This window comes from Pseudorca crassidens, chromosome 14 (assembly GCF_039906515.1).
Source record: "Pseudorca crassidens isolate mPseCra1 chromosome 14, mPseCra1.hap1, whole genome shotgun sequence".
Lineage (NCBI taxonomy): Eukaryota > Metazoa > Chordata > Mammalia > Artiodactyla > Delphinidae > Pseudorca > Pseudorca crassidens.
Window position 1 is genome coordinate 28615594 of NC_090309.1, and position 21770 is coordinate 28637363.

At 38.8% G+C, this 21770-nt stretch overlaps 1 protein-coding gene and 1 pseudogene across 3 annotated transcripts; one reads left to right on the forward strand and one right to left on the reverse strand.

The window, feature by feature from the left end:
* Nucleotides 1-1524: 1524 nt before the first annotated feature.
* LOC137206092 (RNA/RNP complex-1-interacting phosphatase-like) lies at nt 1525-21463 on the forward strand. Of its 3 annotated transcripts, XM_067704692.1 has the most exons (9): nt 1525-4588; nt 5990-6065; nt 7127-7186; nt 8790-8913; nt 12495-12555; nt 17796-17842; nt 18436-18511; nt 18739-18917; nt 20973-21463. In XM_067704692.1, the coding sequence occupies exons 1-9, from the start codon at nt 4488-4490 to the stop codon at nt 21071-21073; spliced, it is 825 nt and encodes a 274-aa protein (XP_067560793.1). In that variant the 5' UTR covers nt 1525-4487; the 3' UTR covers nt 21074-21463. The 3 variants fall into 3 exon arrangements, with proteins under 3 accessions (XP_067560793.1, XP_067560794.1, XP_067560795.1); XM_067704693.1 differs by lacking the exon at nt 7127-7186; XM_067704694.1 differs by lacking the exon at nt 20973-21463 and having other exon boundaries at nt 18705-18911.
* LOC137206094 (RING finger protein 11-like) lies at nt 13712-14972 on the reverse strand (annotated as a pseudogene).
* Nucleotides 21464-21770: the final 307 nt, after the last annotated feature.

Here is a 21770-nt window from a genome sequence, read left to right on the forward strand (position 1 = left end):
CAAAAGACCCCGAATAGCCAAAGCAATCTTGAGAACGAAAAATGAGGCTTTAGGAATCAGGCTTCCTGACTTCAGACTATACTACAAAGCTACAGTAATCAAGACAGTATGGTACTAGCACAAAAACAGAAATATAGATCAATGGAACAGGATAGAAAGCCCAGAGATAAACCCACGCACATATGGTCACCTTACCTTTGATAAAGGAGGCAAGAATATACAGTGGAGAAAATACAGCCTCTTCAATAATTGGTGCTGGGAAAACTGGAGAAGTACATGTAAAAGTATGAAATTAGAACACTCCCTAACACCATACACAAAAATAAACTCAAAATGGATTAAAGACCTAAATGTAAGGCCAGACACTATCAAACTCATAGAGGAAAACATAGGAAGAACACTCTATGACATAGATCACAGCAAGATCCTTTTTGACCCACCTCCTAGAGAAATGGAAATAAAAACAAAAATAAACAAATGGGACCTAATGAAACTTCAAAGCTTTTGCACAGAAAAGGAAACCATAAAGAAGACCAAAAGACAACCCTCAGAATGGGAGAAAATATTTGCAAATGAATCAACTGACAAAGGATTAATCTCCAAAATTTACAAGCGGCTCATGCAGCTCAATAACAAAAAAACAAACAACCCAATCCAAAAATGGGCAGAAGACCTATATAGACATTTCTCCCTAGAAGCTATACAGATTGCCAACAAACACATGCAACATGGCTCAATATCATTAATCATTAGAGAAATACAAATCAAAACTACAATGAGATATCATCTCACACTGGTCAGATGTGACATCATCAAAAAATCTAGAAACAATAAATGCTGGAGAGGGTGTGGAGAAAAGGGAACACTCTTGCACTGTTGGTGGGAATGTAAATTGCTACAGCCACTATGGAGAACAGTATGGAGGTTCCTTAAAAAACTACAAATAGAACACCCATATGACCCAGCAATCCCACTGCTGGGCATATACCCTGAGAAAACCAAAATCCAAAAGAGTCATGTACCAAAATATTCATTGCAGCTCTATTTACAATAGCCTGGAGATGGAAACAACCTAAGTGCCCATCATTGGATGAATGGATAAAGAAGATGTGGCACATATATACAATGGAATATTACTCAGCCATAAAAAGAAACGAAATTGAGCTATTTGTAATGAGGTGGATAGACCTAGAGTCTGTCATACAGAGTGAAGTAAGTCAGAAAGAAAAAGACAAATACCGTATGCTAACACATATATATGGAATTTAAGAAGAAAAAAAAATGTCATGAAGAACCCAGGGGTAAATCAGGAATAAAGACACAGACCTACTGGAGAACGGACTTGAGAATATGGGGAGGGGGAAGGGTGAGCTGTGACAGGGCGAGAGAGAGTCATAGACATATACGTACTAACAAACGTAAGGTAGATAGCTAGTGGGAAGTAGCTGCATGGCACAGGGGTATCGGCTCAGTGCTCTGTGACCGCCTGGAGGGGTGGGATAAGGAGGGTGGGAGGGAGGGAGACGCAAGAGGGAAGAGATATGGGAACATATGTGTATGTATAACTGATTCACTTTGTTATAAAGCAGAAACTAACACACCATTGTAAAGCAATTATACCCCAATAAAGATGTTAAAAAAAAAAACAACTACAAATAGAACGACCATACGACCCAGCAATCCCACTACTGGGCATATACCCTGATAAACCAATCATTCAAAAAGACTCATGTACCAAAATGTTCAATGCAGTTTTATTTACAATAGCCAGGACATGGAAGGAACCTAAGTGTCCATAAACAGGTGAATGGATAAAGAAGATGTGGCACAGGTATACAATGGAATATTCCTCAGCCATAAAAAGAAACGAAACTGAGTTATTTGTAGTGAGGTGGATGGACCAAGAGTCTGTCATACAGAGTGAAGTAAGTCAGAAACAGAAAAACAAATACTGTATGCTAACACATATATATAGAATCTAAAAAAAAAAAAAAAGATCATGAAGAACCTAGGGGTAAGACGGGAATAAAGACACAGACGTACTGGACCATAGACTTGAGGATATGGGGAGGGGGAAGTATAAGCTGTGACAAAGTGAGAGAGTGGCATGGACATATATACACCACCAAACGTAAAATAGATAGCTAGTGGAAAGTAGCCGCATCGCACAGAGAGATCAGCTAAGTGGTTTGTGGCCACCTAGAGGGGTGGGATATGGAGGGTGGGAGGGATGGAGACGCAAGAGGGAAGAGATATGGGAACATATATATAAGTATAACTGATTCCTTTGTTATAAAGCAGAAACTAACACACCATTGTAAAGCAATTATACTCTAATAAAGATGTAAAAAAAAAACCAAATAAACAAACCAATCCATAAATGGGCAGAAGACCTAAATAGTCATTTCTCCAAAGAAGATACACGGATTGCCAACAAACACATGAAAGAATGCTCAACATCATTAATCATTAGAGAAATGCAAATCAACACTACAATGAGAAATCAACTCACACCGGTCAGAATGGCCATCATCAAAAAATCTAGAAACAATAAATGCTGTAGAGGGTGTGGAGAAAAGGGAACACTCTTGCACTTTTGGTGGGAATGTAAATTGCTACAGCCACTATGGAGAACAGTATGGAGGTTCCTTAAAAAACTACAAATAGAACACCCATACGATCCAGCAATCCCACTACTGGGCGTATACCCTTAGAAACCCAATAATTCAAAACGGGTCATGTACCAAAATGTTCATTGCAGCTCTATTTACAATAGCCAGGACATGGAAGCAACCTAAGTGTCCATTAACAGATGAATGGATAAAGAAGATGTGGCACATGTATAAAATGGAATATTCCTCAGCCATAAAAAGAAACGAAACTGAGTTATTTGTAGTCAGGTGGATGGACCAAGAATCTGTCATACAGAGTGAAGTAAGTCAGAAAGAGAAAAACAAACACCATTTGCTAACACAAATCTAAGGAAAAAAAATATACATGGAATCTAAGGGGGAAAAAAAAGGTCATGAAGAACCTAGGGGTAAGACGGGAATAAAGACACAGACGTACTAGAGCATAGACTTGAGGATATGGGGAGGGGGAAGGGTAAACTGTGACAAAGTGAGAGAGTGGCATGGACATATATACACTACCAAACGTAAAATAGCTAGTGGGAAGTAGCCACATAGCACAGGGAGACCAGCTCAGTGCTTTGTGACCACCTGGAGGGGTGGGATAGGGAGGGTGGGAGGTAGGGAGACGCAAGAGGGAAGAGATATGGGAACATATGTGTATGTATAACTGATTCACTTTGTTACAAAGCAGAAACCAACATACCATTGTAAAGCAATTATACTTCAATACAGATGTTAATAAAAATGAAATTAGAAACTAAAAAGTAAAACTGACAAAAACATTTGTTATTATAAATAACAATGGAAATTAGTATGTTATTATACCCTTAGAACTACTGTAGAACATGCTGTTCTTTGCTGTTCCACTTGTGGCATGATTCATAGTTTTTCTAACAGGTACAGATCCATATGCTTGATACTGTGCGGAAATGTTATACTTGAGCGCCACTTTTACCTCTCTCAGGCATTTTTTGGAATTGTCTAAAATGTAAATCCATACTGTCAACCTCCAGCATGATACCAGGCACATAATAGAAACCCAATAAATGTTTCACTGTGAGTGGAGTATAAGTTGATAGAATAATTTTGAAGGTTGATTAGGCAGATTAGATTGATCGAAAATCTTTCAATATTTTAAGTTTGCATCTCTTTCATTCCAGAATTTGTATGTCTAGAAATTTATATATAGTTATATACATGTGTAAAGAGGTTCACATTGCAGCCTATCTGAAACAGAGGACAAAACCAGAAAACAAACAAAAAACCGCAAACTGAAAACAACTAAAAGTCCATCAATATTGGGCTGGTCATGTAAATTATGTAATGTTACGCAGCTATTGAAGAGAATAGAATGGATGTACGCAAAAATTGACTGGGAAAATCACTATCCAAGATAGATTGTAGACTATGTACAGTATGTTGCTCTTCTATAAAATACAGGATATCCCTTACGCACAAATACTTACATACAAGATACAGGTGTGTATGTAAGCACTTGGGAAATATGTGAAAGAACCACACAAGAAAGTGGGAGAGTGGGACAACTTTCCATGTCCCGTATGATTGGAATTCTGAAGGGTACACACACGAACTAATGGACCTCTGCTACCAGCCTCCTGCTAAGGAGGGAAATTGCAGGCATCAGAATCCTCTTTACTAATGAAGAATCTCAGTAGGCCGACGTGATGACATCATCTCGACGGGCGATGGTGATTGCGCAGTAGAAGGAGGTCTGCGAGCTGCGTGGGCTTGTGCCTAGGCGCCTATGTTTCGTGGCCTTGTGCTGGCACCGCGGGCGCCGGGTTGGCGACTTTGGCACTCTTGACGTTGGGTGGACGATATCTTGGGGGTCACATGAGCCAGTGGCATCATGCCCGCGGGCGCTGGGGCCAGCGTCGCGGCTTTTCCGGACGTTCGTCGGCCAAGAGGAAGGGCGGAAAGCACATCCTGGAAAGGTAATACGCCTTGGCCCCTGGGCGTTGCCGGTGGAGCTCAGAGCCCTGGGCCTTGGCTTCGTCTCTTGTGCTGTCGCCTGTCACAGTTGCTCCCGCGAGCTGGCCCATCCGTGCTGTGCTAGGGGGTATTGGTCGTCTCGCAGCTCAGTTCACAGTAGCTGAAAGGGACAGTGTGTGATGTTCTGATTTCTCCCCACCGTTTTAAAAGGGAGGCTCTGGCCATTGCTCCTCGGGTAAAATGCAGAGTGACTGCTTTTTAAGATGGGACTGTCAGTGTTGGGGACCCTCCTTAATTACCAGGATGGAATCCCCTTCAGTTCCTCAAGCTGTGTTGATTTGGCACAGAAAATGTAAGAGGAACTGGAACTAAGTTTGAGTGAAAAAACACACGGGTACCTCCGAATTTTCCATCGAAACAATTGATTTGTGTTGTCTCTTGGAATGATAAAGGGCATACTGTTGCTTCCTAACTGATGTCATTTGAGAGATCTACCTCTGTACGATGAAATGATTAATTTTGAGACTTTGCTCATATGTGCAGTAAACGCTTTAGTTCCCTAAGACCTTCCTTTCCTCCATCTCATACCCCATTAAGCCCGCTTCAGTTTATCTCCTGAATTTCTTCTGAATCTGTCAGCTCTTCCTCAACATCCTAATACTGAACTTTCCTGTCTGTTGCAATTAGGTCCTAACTAGTGTCCATATATCTTGTTTCCTTCCAATCCATTCTTCACACAAGAAACCTTAAAAGCAAGTTGGAACATTGCCCATAAACATAGCTCAAAACCATTGTTTTGAGAATAGAAAACAAACCGTTGGCCTTTAAGACTTTGCGTGGTCTAGAATCCTCTCTTCTGCTCTGGCCCAATCTTGCGCCACTTTTGCCCTCACTTTCTATGCTTCAGCTACACTGAATTAACCTTAGTTCTAACTCATCTTACAGAAGTCAGTTCAGATATTATTTTTCACTGTGATTCCTAGCATTAAGGAATTTTATCATCAGGTTTTGTATGAGGACTGAAAATAAACTGTGAAGTGGAAGAATTGAGTTTGAGCTATTTCAGTCAGCACGCATGTATTAATGATACCTTAGTAGTCAACAGCAGGCTAGGTTTTATCAGGGATACAGAAGTTCTGGCCATCTCTGGTTTTAGATATCCCTTATTTGTTGAGACCTTTGCATTGTTTCGTTGCCTTTTATCTGTTATCAAGATGGGACAACAGGAACAAGGGAAGTATAGGTTATTACTAGGTGGGGTTGATAAGTGGAGCAGCAAAATGCAAAGCAGAAAGAAGAGGGACCTACCCTACAGGGATATGATTTCCATTTTCAAGGCGCATTCATCCTATGCAGGGAGACAGCCTAACATAAAATTTTCCTAACAAAAAATATATTAACAGGTGGAAGGACTATCTCCCAGTTGGACAGCGGATGCCTGGGACTCGTTTCATTGCTTTCAAAGTTCCTTTCAGAAAGGTAAGCAAAAGTTAATACCGTATTCTTCCAGAAATCTGAATTCACCATATAGAGCCCTGGCTCTCAACCCTGTCGTACTCCATTTTCCCTTTTTATAGCAAATACTTTTTAATACCTCCTTTACTCTCCAGAAATGGAATTCATAGATAAATACAACCTAATTCTGTACTTAATTGAAAAAAACAACAACAATATAATGCCTTAACTATAAATAAAGAATAAAGTAATTTATAAGAAAGTAATATGTATCTCAGTATGTAAATGTTTAGAGATGACCATACTAGAAATATAGAATAGTCAGTTACTTGTACCATGAATGCAATAAACTATGGACTTTGAATGATAATGATATGTCAGTGTTGGTTCATGAATTCTAACAAATGAAGCACACTGGTGTGCCATGTTGATCATGGGGAAGGCTGTGTGGGATGAAGGAGAGCGGGTATAAGTGGGAACTGTGTACTTTTTGCTCACTTTTGCTGTGAATCTCAAACTGCTCTAAAACTAGTCTACTAATTTAAAAAAAAGTGTGTGTTGCTGACACTTGAATAACCAAAGAGATCAATGGAACAGGGTACATGTATAAGCCAAATACATGAAAGAATATTTAGCAGTGAAAGCCATCCTTCCTATATGTAGATATTCAAGAAGTATTTATTTTTGTGTCTATTTTCAGGCACTCTGATTGGAGCCAGCAATACAGTGGTAGGCACAATTGATGTGGTCCCTGCCTTCTGGGAGTTTACAGTCTGGTTAGGAGACCAAAATGAAACAAAGAAACATAGAAATAAATATAGAGAAGTGAACTTATTTTCTTCCATCTAATCTCTCTGGAAGAAAGGATTGTAATATCGCTTGTAAATTCCAGAGGAGGAAACTTTACTTTGAATCTCATATGTTAGCATCACAGGGTTTGAATAAATGGATAATACAGTAAAGGATTTTAAACACATGTGCTTTCTTATTTTATTCTTTCTGATTCTTTTCTGAGTTTTGAAAAGAATCTTGCTCCAGAAGAATAATTTTCCCCCTTCGATCTTTTTTAACAACTGCAAGAGCAGAATGAAGAACTTGGGCTGATTATTGACTTAACATATACTCGCCGCTATTATAAGCCAGAGGTAAATGGAACCCATAATTGAAAATGACCTTCTTTCTGATACTGGAATAATTCATAGTAATTCAGTAGTTATCATCTTATGCTAAGGTGAATCCTGGCCTTCTTTCATGGGTTCAAAAAGGGAAGCTAGTGGTTTCCTTAAATACACATTTGTAATTGCTGTTTCAAAATGAGATTAAAGATATGAATTGAACTATATATTTGGCAGTAGTCTCTAGATATGCTTAAGAAATTCTATAAGCTTCCATGTTCTATATTTTGAAAATGAAGTAAACTTTTACTAAGAATAGTAGTAGCCTAAAAGGAAAGAAAGGTATGTCCATTATGTCTTTAGCCCTTATTTTAAGCAGTTGCCTGAGCATGTTTAAGCATCACAGTAAAAGACAATTGTTCTCTAAGTTTTATGCTTTCTTTCCCTAATATCTTCTGATATAATACAAAAACCCATGTATCCTCTTGGCCCATGTAGGACATACCAGTGCAAAAGAATTATCCTTCTTCTGACCTGTTCCATGGCCTTGGGAGACAGTAACACCTCATGTTCGTTAAGATTTGTATAGCAGTTTGCCATTTAGAAAGTTCTTTCACATGCATTGACTTAGTTAATCTTCACAGCAATCCTTTGCTGTTGAAGTGGAAGTAGTACTGATATCTCCTACTGAGTGCTTACCCTGCACTAAGCTCAGAGGATAGACAACTACAATTACTAATTTTACAGGCGATGAAACTGACTCTCGGAAAAGGAAGAATTGAAATTTCAGCTCAGTTATTTCTCTTTTTTTTATTGTGGTAAAATATAGATAAATTATATTTATTTCAACCATTTATAAATATGCAGTTCAATGGCATTAAATACAGTCACAGTGTTGTGTAACCATCACCACTGTCTATAACCAAAACTTTTTCATCATGCTCAACAAAAACTCTGTAACCATCAAACAGTAACAACCCCATTTTCCCTCCCACCAGCCCTTAGAAACCTCTATTCTATTTTCTGTCTCTATGAATTTGCCTATTCTAGGTACCTCGTGTAAGTGGAATCTACAACATTTTTCTTTCTATGTCTGGCTTATTTCACAAAACATCATGTTTTCAAGGTTCATCCATGTTATAGCATGTAACAAAAGGCCATTCCTTTTTTGGCTTGATAAATCCCATTGTGTGTATATACCATGGTTTGTTATTCAACGGTTGATTGACACTTGGGTTTTTTCCACCTTGTAGGTATTGTGAATCATGCTGCTATGATCATTCGTGTACAGATATTTGTTCAAATCCCTGCTTTCAGTTCTGTTAGATGTGCAGCGTAGGTAGTAGCAGAGTTGTTGGATCATATGGTAGCTCTACACTTAAACTTTGAGAAAGTGCCAAACTGTTTCCTACAGTGTCGTCTTGTTTTTAAACAATTATCACAAATTTTAAGCATATACAAAAGTATTAAAATACTGTAAGTGTTCCTTGTATACCCATGAAATCATCCAGCTTTATTATTTACCAACTGATGGCTGTCATGTTTTATTTGTACCCCCACCTGTTTCACCCCATTCCATATTATCTTGAAGCAGCTTGGAAATAATATATATTTTCATGGTTTTGCCTTGTAGGACTTACAAGAAATTATTCCTTATTTAAAAATTTGTACAATTGGGCATCTGGTGCCAGATGATCACACCATTTTTAAATTCCAATGTGCTGTTAAAGGGTTTCTGAAAGAAAATAAAGATAATGGTGAGTTGTTTTTGTTTTTTTTTCCTTTACCTGAACTTTGGTATGCATTTTGAGTGGGATTGGGGATTTTTAACATTTTTAATAGTTCTGATATTAGGCCTGTTGTGTTTGGTAACATTAAGGTGGAAATGTCAGATGGTGCTAATAGAGTACGGTGTTTTTCCTGTTTATGGTCACAACAATTTAGTTTAGTTTGGAAAGTGATTTTTGTGAGAAATCTCAACTGAACTAGCTTACTTACCTCTTTTTTAAAAATTTGAATGGAAAATACATAAAAACATAAAAATGTTCTTCTGTCCTATTTATTGGTTGAGAGGTGGAAGAAAAGGTTAAGACTCTCAGGGTCTTAGCGTATATAAAAGAGAAAACAAAAAGCAAAGGTTCGGAGTGAGACACATCCGTAGAAGCAAAACAAAACAGAGTGGACAAGAAGAGCGGCTTCCTTATCGTATATGTGTTTAAGATATTTTTGCCGCTTTTACACTTCGGGTGCAAGTGAGGAAGAACACTCCCACCTCTTATTCTTATCTTCAGACAGGAAGAACTTAAAAGGCTGATGTTTTCTTGTTTCCACTTTAAGATCTACTCTGTTAATAGTAGGTCTTAATAGCGTGTGAATTTAAGGTTCCACTTGCCTATTTCTAGCATCTAGCTATCAGAAAGAACATCGTATTTGTCATGTTTTAAGACTGAGGAATCTTTTGTCTTTGGAACGCCACTGACCCTCATGAGAAAGTGTTCATTTTGTCCTCTTTCTAAATTTAGCCTGAGGAGTGTGCACTTTATTAAATAAATCTAACAGACAGTAAATATTCCGTGTATATATAAAAGGATGCACATATATACATAAAACAGGGAGTAGGGGAGAAGGAATAGAGATGGAGGTGGGAAGATAGGGGATAGGAGGTGAGAGAGGAGGGCGAGACTGGAATTTCAAGATGACTTTTCATTCTATAACCTGGTTGCTTAATGCAGGTACTAGCTCTTAAATATCTTCAGCCCTATTCACAGATCTTCCCTGTACTTTAGCTTTAAAATTTGAGAGACTTGACCTTGCGTGTGATAACCAGGGTGTCTAGAAAGGAGGCAAATTATCTGATTCGTGTAAACTGTAGTCACAGAAATATTACCTCTTAAGAGGTTAGGGTGCAGCTGCCGGCCTACTCACTTCCTCCAGGCTCCTTTGTGTGTGTTCTGTCTGTTCCGCGTGGGCTAGTAGATCCTTACAAGTGCATGAGAACACGTTTGTAAACCTTGATTGTTCACATGTTATACCAAGTGTAGTCCATTGCATATGCTGACTCCTCTGTGGGTCTTCTGCATGCAGTGGGCTAACTTCACCATGCTCTCTGCCATTGCAGTCTCACAACCTTAGTTATGATCCATGGGTGACTTCCTGTGGTATAAGCCCCTCCCACAGGTGCCAGGCTCACTGATAATGAGGAGACTATACTATCCACTCCCTAGAATTGGTAGAGACTCAGAAAATAAATTGTTTCAGTAAACACTGAGAGCCTTATAGATTTGTTGTTAGGGCACGGGGATACAGAAGTGAGTAGAAGTCTTTGTTCAGTAGCAACTTACAGTTATCTAGGAAGAGAAACATGTAGTGACTATAAGTGGGTTAATTATAATAGAAGAATCAAATGCAGCAGGAATATAGAGGAGAAATTGAGGAAGGCCTGACTGAGGAGACAGCATTTGAGCTGGGCTTTGGGGAAGAGGATTTTTCCGGAATGAGGAAAGGACAGCCCAGGTATTGGGGACAGGTACAGAAGGCACAGGGCTTGAACTTGTGCTCTGGAGGGGCAGCCTCTGGTGTGACTAGAGGGTAGTGTGAAAGGGCAGAGAATTCATACATTCATTTTCAGCAAATATTTGTATAATACCTTCTACATTGAAGGCACTCTTCTAGGAAGTAGGAACAGAACAAAGTTCTTGCTCTTACGTAATTTACATTCTAGTGGGAGAGAGAGATGAATAAATAAGTAAATATATGGAGTGTCAATTGGTGGTAAATGCTTTGGAGAATAACAAAAGAAGATGAAGAGGTGAGGGAATGTGGTAGGTGATCAGGGAAGTCCCCTCTATTAAGATGTCGATTGAGCAGAGCCTTGGAGTGAGAAACAAGCCATTGGCTATCTGGGAGAGTGGAGATGGGGTGGGAGAGTGTGTTCTGGGAGAGTGGAGATGGGGTGGGAGGGTGTGTTCTGGGAGAATGGAGATGGGGTGGGAGGGTGTGTTCTGAAGCAGAAGGAATAGTAGGTGCAAAGTCCCTGAGGCATGACTGTGCTTGGCATGTTTGAGGAATAGTAAGGAGGCCAGTGTGGCTGGACAGGGGTAAGTGAGTGAGGGCAGAGCAGTAGAGAATAAGATCAGGGAGGGTGGCAGGGGAAAGGAGGGAGGTGGATGATGTAGGTCCTTGTAAGTCATAGTTTGAACTTATAATTCAGTTGGAGAGACAGAGTGATATTTGTTTATATAGAGTGCTCAATGCTATGCTAAAAACTTGGGCTTTGTTCTGTTCTAAGTGAAGATGTTTAAGCAACAGAGCAATCCAGCCAAGTTTATATTTTAGAAAGATACCATCTTCCATGTGGAGGAGCAGTTGAAATAGACTTTTTTTTTTTTTTTTTTTTTTGTGGCACACAGGCCTCTCATTGCCGTGTTCTCTCCTGGATGCACAGGCTCAGCGGCCATGGCTCATGGCCCCAGCCGCTCAGTGGCATGTGGGATCCTCCTGGACCGGGGCATGAACCCGTGTCACCTGCATCGACAGGGAGACTCTCAACCACTGCGCCACCAGGGAAGCCTGGATCAGTTGAAATAGAAGAGATCGTTAGAATTGTAGGGCGGCAGTAATCCAGGCAGGAGATGACGAATGCCAGACACCACCTAGTCACAGACATACCTTTTGCAGAGATCAGCTACATGTTGTTGTTTTTTATTTACTTTCTCATATAATTTTTCCAGTGCTGGACCACGAAATACTGTGGCATACTTGGAAAAATCTGAGACTCGATTCTAGTCTTTTTTCTGTTTGCGTGCTGTGCAGCTTGGGCTTACGTCTCAAGCCTTACTTTTTCATTGTGAAATAAGCACGGTGTTACTTACCCAAGAACTGCACAGGCACATAGACCCATGACGTGTGAGCAGCAGTGAATGAGAGAAGGAATGGAAGTGCTTTGGGACCCCAAGAGCCCTTCAGAAACTGTTTGTTCTTTTTAATATGGAGCATTAAAAGTGAAGGCATTCCATTTGTTTCACTCAAAATCAAATTGTATTCTTCTGATAGCCTGGTTTTTTTCCACTCCCTTTTTCTATAGTCAAATCAGTTCCTTTGGGGCATTCTCCAGTCCACACTATTGCATCTGATTGGAGGCTATGCAAAATTTCCCAGAGACAATGAATTTTGACTTTATAGTACGGTCCTGCAAAAACACTCTTTTCTTCAGAGTTTTTCCTTTTCAGGATAGTGGTAGTGTTGTGGTAACTAATAAAGGCTACTCTTCAGAAAATTGTATAACTTGTTTTTAGTGTATCTACTTTGCTTACTTAATTCCATATTCACTGTTTTATAGACAGGCTTATTGGTGTCCACTGTACCCATGGTTTAAACAGGACTGGCTACCACATCTGCAGGTGAGTTGTCAACCCCAGGAGGCAGACCTTGTTTAAATTGTACTGTATACAGTAGTAACGTAAGCTAATGTAAGCTGAATGCAAAACATGCAGTCAGAGAAATGTATGAAGTGGAAGGCAATTTTGCCCCCTACTCAGAGGTTAAGACCAGTAATTATTTAGCACATACTTTTTCAGACGTTAAAAATGCAGATATAAGCATATACAATTGTCCCTTGGTATCTGCAGGGGATTGGTTTTAGGACTCCCCATGGATACCAAAATCCTCGGATGCTCAAGTCCTGTATGTAAAATGGTGTAGTATAGTCGCCCTTCCATATCTGCAGGATATGGAACCGTTGGATATACAGAACTGACTGTACATGTGATTTAATGGTATAGTATTTAGACATTCTGGTTTATAATTTACTATATGGTACACATCTTCCTATGAAAATATTTGGAGACCTCAGTCTTATTTATTTATTATTATTTTTTCCTCCAAATTTGCTTTATGTAGTTGGATATAAATTAATGAACAAAAACTTAAGCAAGATACATGTAAGAGTTTAATAGAACCTGATATTCTAATTCTTTCAGTTTTTTTCAAACTCGTCATGGGGCTTATAAGAAAATTAACCAACATGGATACTACTACAGTTGAATGTCAAATTCTTAAGTGCTTATGACATACTAAATTCTTCCCTAATGCACTTATGAAGAACCCTTCAAGAGACTTGTATGTTGTATGTAGAAAAGTGTTGATTTATTTGAGGAGTGAAGCATTCAGCTTTGGTGGATATATCCTTGTTAGGCTGAGGCAATCATTATCATATCCCTCTTTGCCATGAATTGTCTTATGAATGGTCATATCAGTCTGTTTTGGCAAATAAGTAAACAGGGGAAGGCTGTTACTGTGCTTATGAGAATGATATTTTTCTCTGAAAAAAGATAAATATGCATTAGGAAAATGACCATTTGGACTCTTTTTCTGCTTCCTCCTTGTTTTGTGAGAATATGATACTTGGTTTTACAGCAGCCATTTTGTGACCATGAGATGATTATATGCCAATAACGACAAATGGTAGATTAGAAAGAACCAGCAAAGACAGAAAACAGCAACATCAATAGTAACAACAATCACAGCAAAAGAACAATGGGACCTTAACTTGTGGAGTTCCTATAAAGTAAAAAATAAATGCTCTATGTTTATTCTAAAAAAAAAAATAACTATGCAAACAAGCTTAAAACTACTTTTTTTTGTGCCAGTGTTATAAAATGTAGCTTTAAATAAAACCTTGACCCAAATGCCAGCAACTTCAGAAAAGAATTTGGGTAGGGGGAAGAAGAAAGTTATCTCACTTAGGAAAAACAACCACTATCTTTATCCTAATCTTCGACACACAATTGAAACATATATAGCTGCTGTAACACTTTACACAAATCCTATGTACTGGAGCAATAACAAGATCTAAATACAATTATATTTTTAAACACTGGGTGAAGGCTTTACATAAAAATAGCATCTTACTTTTCCCCCTAAATTTCTAAAATATCACGTACTTTTCCCCAACATCTGCAGCCGTTCAGGAATTATTAGGAAACTTTCATGCATTATCTTAATTCCTAATCCCCGGCTCTTTGGGCTCAACGACAAAAGATCAAAACCACCAAAAATAATGGTTCTCTTGAAGTCAGGTGAGAGACACTGGCTCAGTTAGTCTCGTAGGACAAAAGCAGTGCTGCATCAACTGTCTCCTTGCAGGAGGGGCACGTGAAGGATCTCATCAGCCAGTCATCTGTACAGCCCAGGTGACCTGCATACACAGCAGAAATCAAATTGGGTTGTCATAAACAAAGTCCATCACACAGATCACACACTCCTGGATCTTTTTTTTTAATATTTGTTTTATTTTATTTATTGATTTTTTTTTTTTTTTGGTTGCGCCGGGTCTTAGTTGCAGCCGGTGGGCTCCTTAGTTGAGGCATGCAAACTCTTAGTTGCAGCATGCGTGTGGGATCTAGTTCCATGACCAGGGAACGAACCCGGGCCCCCTGCATTGGGAGTGCGGAGTCTTTAGCCAGTGCACCACCAGGGAAGTCCCCCGGATCCTTTTTTCTGATCCATTTCTTCCAGGATCATAAACTCCTTTAGGCTGATGCTGTATGAGGCCTATTCTTTTGAGCTATCCTATTCTGTTCCTCTCAGCTGAGTTGCTAGGCGAGTCTGGCTAGGTGTTGTATGATAGACCAAAACTGGAACTTGATCCAGATATGGCAGCAGTGGCTCCTGATCCAGCTCCGTCCCCTTGCCGAAGCTAGCCCAGTCGGACTGAGACTTGTGAGGCAGGGAGATGTCATCCGAAGTGGGGTACTTAAGGCACTTCCCCATCTTCTGGGGCTTGAGTGTGTGATCTGTGTGCTGTTTTGACAGTCTTCCAACCTCATTCTTTTTTTTAAATGATTATTAATTAATTAATTTTAAAAATTTATTTATTTTTGAATTTAAAAAATTTATTTTTATACAGCAGGTTATTAGTTATCTATTTTACACATATTAGTGTATATATGTCAATCCCAATCTTCCAATTGATCTCACCACTACCGACCCCCACCCTGCCCCACTCTCCCCTCTTGGTGTCCATACGTTTGTTCTCTACATCTGTGTCTCTATTTCTGCCTTGCAAACCAGTTCATCTGTACCATTTTTCTAGATTCCATATATATACATTAATATACAATATTTGTTTTTCTCTTTCTGACTTACTTCACTCTGTATGACAGTCTCTAGGTCTATCCACGTCTCTACAAATGACCCAATTTTGTTCTTTTTTATCTCTGAGTAATATTCCATTGTATATATTTACCACATCTTCTTTGTCCATTCATCTGTCAATGGGCATTTGGGTTGCTTCCATGACCCAGCTATTGTGAATACTGCTGCAGTGAACATTGGGGTGCATATGTCTTTTTGAATTATGCTTTTCTCTGGGTATATGCCCAGTAGTGGGATTGCTGGGTCATATGGTAATTCTATTTTTATTTTTTAAGGAACCTCCATACTGTTCTCCATAGTGGCTGTATCAGTTGACATTCCCACCAGCAGTGCAAGAGGGTTCCCTTTCCTCACACCCTATCCAGCATTTGTTGTTTGTAGATTTTCTGATGATGCCTACTCTAACCTGTCTGAGGTGATGCCTCATTGTAGTTTTGATTTGCATTTCTTTAATAATTAGTGATGTTGAGCAGCTTTTCATGTGCCTCTTGGCCATCTGTATGTCCTTTTGGAGAAATGTCTATTTAGGTCTTCTGTCCATTTTTTGATTGGGTTGTTTGTTTTTTTAATAGTGAGCTGCATGACCTATTTATATATTTTGGAGATTAATCCTTTGTTGATTCGTTTGCAAACATTTTCTCCCATTCTGAGGGTTGTGTTTTCATCTTGTTTATAGTTTCCTTTGCTGTGCAAAAGCTTTTAAGTTTCATTAGGTCCCATTTGTTTATTTTTTTTAAGGCTGCATTGTACCTTTGCTCACTGATGAACATATAAAAGTCAGAAGTTTTTGATATTATAAAACATCAAAGTAATGGACATTCCTGTGTGAACATCTTTGAATATATATGCTTTGTCTCAGTTAACTTCACTCAGAATGGGACTTCTGCATCAAAGAGTTTATGTCCTTTTGCTTTTTGTGGATGTTGCTACTCTGTACCAATTTATGGTTGTTCATGCAGGAAATACTTATTGAGCATCTGTTATATTTAAGCACTGTGCTGGGTGCTAGTAAAAAGACTTGTGAAATTTCGTGAGTGAAGAGACTTGACCTCCCCTTTGTGAATTCTAACAGTCCAGAGAGGGAATAGATATTCAAGAATCATACACTGCATGTAGGATTACATCTCTGACAAGTGCCAAGGAGAGGAACACGGTACCATGAGAGCATATTTTAGGGAGGATTTGATCTCATCATGGAGATTAGAGAAGGTTTATTTAGGGATGTTTCAGCTGATATCTGAAGGTTGAGTAGGTATTAAGCAGATACGGACATTGGGGACAGATTTCTGAGCATAAGGAATAGCAGAAGACCCTATAAGAGGAAAGCATATGCTGTGCTGGAGGAACTGGCCAGGAAGGTGGGGCTGTTGGGGGAGCATGTGATTATAACGGAGCTACAAGTGTGGGCAGCAGCTCAATCGTGCAGGCTTATGTTTAAGGTTTCAGAATTTAAGAGTAATAGAAAACCATTGAACTTTTTTTTTGAGGTGAGTGTGTGGAACATACCCAATTGCATTTTCAACCTATCATTTTGCTACCGAGTGGAGAATACACCGCAGGGAGAAAGAGTGGAAGCGAGGAAACAAGATAGGAGACTTTTGTAGAAACTGGGCATAATGGTGGCTTGGACCAGGGTATGGTGGTCATTTTGGTGGAAAGATGTGGACAGATTCTAGAGGTATGTAGGCAGTATCATTGTTAGCACTGGTGGTGGGTTGAGGATGAGGGTGAGGGAGAAATAGCTGTCAGTGATGGTGATTCCTAAGTTTCTGGCTCCTATGGTTGGTTAGATAGGGTTTTTAGATATGATGTTAATATTTATCCTAATTTGTCTTTTGTTATTTGTTGGTTCTTGATGAATACTGTGTCATATTAAGTCTCCTGTTTTGAGTGTACAAAGCATTTTGACCAAAACTGACTGTTGTATGTTATCAGATAACTTTTTTTTTTTTTTTTTGGTACGCGGGCCTCTCACTGTTGTGGCCTCTCCCGTTGCGGAGCACAGGCTCCGGACGCGCAGGCCTAGCGGCCATGGCTCACGGGCCCAGCCGCTCTGTGGCATGTGGGATCTTCCCGGACCGGGGCACGAACCCGCGTTCCCTGCATTGGCAGGCAGACTCTCAACCACTGTGCCACCAGGGAAGCCCTCAGGTAACTTTTTAACATCTGCCAGTTTGGTCCTGTATTTTATTCTCTTTCATTTATTAATTAAATTGTTGTATTAGTGTAATATTAATACAACTACATTAATATTAATAGAAAATATTAATAGATTTTCTAAAGTTGCGTTATCCTTGCATCCTTGGAATAAAGCCTTTTGGTATTCATGGTATATATCATTCTTTAATAATTATTGATTAGATGTGCTGATATTTTCTTAGGATTTTTATATCTATATTTGTAAAGCAAAATTGGACCTTTTCTGCAAAACCTTGATTTTCTTTTCTTTTTATTTACAAATGACTCGAATTTTGTTGTTTTTTAGATATTTGGTTGATGTAGAAGGCATGTGGCCAGATGATGCAATTGGATGTAAGTATAAGGGTTGTCACTACTTTTCCCTTTTTATAAAATTTGAAGGTAGAAGTGTAGGGGAATTTCTCAAATTTTGGAAAAAGAGAAGAGTTTGTAATTCATTTGTTCTGACATAAGATAACCTTTTACCAAAAGTTTATAAAGGGATGTATCTGGAAATAGTGAGATATAACAGCCTAAATAATTAGTCAGTGGATTTCAGCATTTTCTTTTCTTATTAAAATTTATTTTATTTATTTATTTATTTTTGGCTGCGTTGGGTCTTCGTTGCTGTGCGGGCTTTCTCTAGTTGCCACGAGCAGGGGCTACTCTTTGTTGTGGTACGTGGGCCTCTCATTGCGGTGGCTTCTCGTTGTGTAGCTCGGGCTCTAGGCACTCAGGCTTCAGTAGTTGTGGCGCATGGGCTTAGTTGCTCCGCGGCATGTGAGATCTTCCCGGACCAGGGCTCGAACCCCTGTCCCCTGCATTGGCAGGCGGATTCTTAACCACTGCGCCACCAGGGAAGTCCCTGGATTTCAGCTTTGATCTGCTTTCTCTGGGAAAGATTTGCTTTTTGTACAGTTATTTCTAACAGTTCATCCGCTCCTCAGTATTTAATAGGAGCTGTGGACATTGCTTAGAAAGACAAAACTACATTGAAAACCTTCAGAATGGTCTCATCAGAAAGTAAGTTGCATTTTATATATGAAATTTGTGGTTAGGAAGATCTATTTTATATCATTTAAGTTGCACATGTCCCTTCTTCTTGTAGCTTGTTTACTTGCTCGAGGAAACCTAAACAAATAGGAATGGGGGGAGGATGGAATTGTTATTTTCACAGGCCAAAATATAGTCACTAAATTGGCTACTGAATTTGCAGACCAGTAACATTTTGTGGAAACATTCTGTTTGAGGAATCGGGATTCCAGTGTATCCAGAACAAGTGGTTTTGATGACTCAGCGCATATGATGGAACCAGTTCACACAGCTAATAAGTCTGTTAACCAAGGAAGTATAACCTACATTAGACCCCAGGTTACCCAACATCTCGGCATTTCCGTACCCAGACCCAAGATTTGCAGCAATCAGAAAGGTATCTCTGCTTTCCCTTTTTCTAGAATTGAAATAGAAATTAATATTGTAAATTAGTGCAAACACATTATAATGTGAAGAACTGGTGTTTTCTTGCTGATCAGTGTCAACCAGGGGGTATTGTTTGTTCCATATTTTGCATTTAGGGGTGGAAAGTCAAGTATAGGAGGGGGAATAGGTGAGTTTTTAGAGGCAGTTGGGAAGAGGACTTAGAAATTTTCATTGATTCTTAAACTTAGTTTAAGCCAATAATTTGATGTGAGTGTCAGAAAGGATCTTACATTCTTAGGCTGCATTAATAGTGGTATAGTTTTCAGAATAAGGAAGTTTGCTCTATTTAAAGAGTAAATACAAATTATAGGGAAAATGGTAAAATTCCTGTAGAGAAACTTGCAAAGGGGTTGAACACATAAATCACAAACATACTTTTACTTGGGAAACAGGAAAAACCTCAGTACAATTAAAACAACAACAGTTTTTGCCATTTTGCTATTAATTTAGCAAGTTTTTGACAAGGTAGTCCAGGGTATTGATTGTAAGGCTGGACCTGGGTTTGCATCCTGGCTCTGCTGTTCACCCTGTATGTGATCTTGAGTAAGATCTCTAAATTCCTATTTTCTTATCAATTAGATGGAAATTTTACTAATATTATAAATAAATTTTTAATAACATATACCTTGGGATTGATTATTACATGAGTTAATAAAGTACTTTAGCACATTGTAAACTTCCAGTTTTCAAAAAGATGTTTTGACATTTTTAGCAGATGTAAACATTTCAAAAAGGTGTTGCTTGTGTTGCCAGGGGCACTGAAAAATGGTATAGCCCTTTTGAAACATAACTGTAATAGCCATAAAAATGTTCATACCTGGTAATTCCACCATGAGGTTACAGAAATACTTAAAAATATGGAAAAATCTACGTGCATTTAATCACTCAGCACATTCCTCAAACTCCCTACTATGTATCAGACTCTGGACTAGGTACTTAGGATACAGTTGTATATGTTCTGGGATGTTAATCCCAGCATTATTTACAGTAGTGGAAAAATTGGTAGCAGCTTGCATTTCTAACGATGAAGAATAGCTAAGTAAATTATTATATCCATACTATGATATTTTATAAAACCATTGAAAGTGATAGCTTACTTACGATAAGTGAAAATAATAGGTTATGATTCAGCAGTCAAAAAAAGATGCTAGGGGGAAAAAGACCAAAAGTAATATTAACCAGTTTACTTAGATTAAGTGGGATTGAGGGGTTTTGGGAGGTGTTTACTTTTCTCAGATCTCCAAATTTTCTTTTGTATGATTATATTAGATTTACTGATGTTACCTTTGAAACAATTAAATTCTAATTTTCCAAATTTGCTGCATGTGCCATGGTTAGAATTTCTACATTTTATAATTAATTTATATATGTGTTTACTTATAAAGTGAAAATAGGTTCCTGGTTTCAAAAATAAATAGCTTATTCTGTTTCATGTCAACACTGCCACACTTAGAGAGAATGTATCTGATTAGAATAGTATGGGCATTTATCTCTATAGGGAAAGGTGGAAAGGCTTCTGGGAACCTACAGTGTGCCAAGGCATTGTGGTGGGTAATTGAAGTATATCATCTTAATTTACCTTCAAAACAATCCATGAAGATGGAAGGTATTATTAGCTCTATTTTATAAAGAACTACGAAATCCAAAGATTAAGCAATTTTTTTTTTTTTTTTTTTTTTTTGCGGTACGCGGGCCTCTCACTGTCGTGGCCTCTCCCGTTGCGGAGCACAGGCTCTGGACGCGCAGGCTCAGCGGCCCTCACGGGCCCAGCTGCTCCGCGGCATGTGGGATCTTCCCGGACCGGGGCATGAACACGTGTCCCCTGCATCGGCAGGCAGACTCTCAACCACTGTGCCACCAGGGAAGCCCAGATTAAGCAATTTTATCTGCTAAAATCACACAGGTAGAAAACAGTAGAACCAGAGTATCTATGTATAATTTTATAAAGCTTATTATATATATTTATTAAAACTAATAATGGTGTATTACTTTTGTTTTGTTTAAGAAAATTTTCACAGAATCAAAACATTTACCAGAGAGGCCATATTCCTACTCCTGGTCCCCACGGAGAGGACTGTTTACAAAGGAGGTACTCTTGGAATGTAGAGCCAAACGCCAGTCAAGCAGCGCAGAACAGAAGGTGGTATCCTGGCAATTACTACAGACTACCCTGTCCGACCTATTATAGATGAACCAAGTGACACAAGCCTACCCTGGAAATCTACCTGGAGACAGAACAGGACTGAAGACAGCCAGAGTGACGTTTTATAAAATCAGGTCAAATGAGGTTTATAATCTATTTTAGTGCTCCCTTATGTGTTTGAGCTTAAGGAAAAATTATATTGATACTTAGCTCCGCTGATAAATTTGCAGTATTTACAACAGTGAAGGAAATAGTCTGTCATTCTAATCTTAAATTTTTTTAAAGGAGGATGATATTTTAGAACTGATAAAAAGTAATAAAGAACATCGCTTGTAAATTATTTTTAAAAATTCTATCTTCCTTTTCTGGTGTATTTCCTTCTGACTAGACTTGTAATGTTAGAGTGTGTGTGTGTGTGTGTGTGTGTGTGTGCAGAAAATTTTTAGTGTTTCTGTCATGTTCTGTTATTACCCAATCATCAGGATATCTCCCCCCCACCAAACTGTTCAAGATTTCTATCAAAATCTACCTAGGAGATAATCTCTTTAGAACCTAATCACTATTTGTAATTAGTTGTAGTATTTTTGTGATTAGACATTTCTTTCTTTCTTTTGGCAGTCTACTGTTGGATTTGACCAATTTCCTTTCACTGAATTGTCA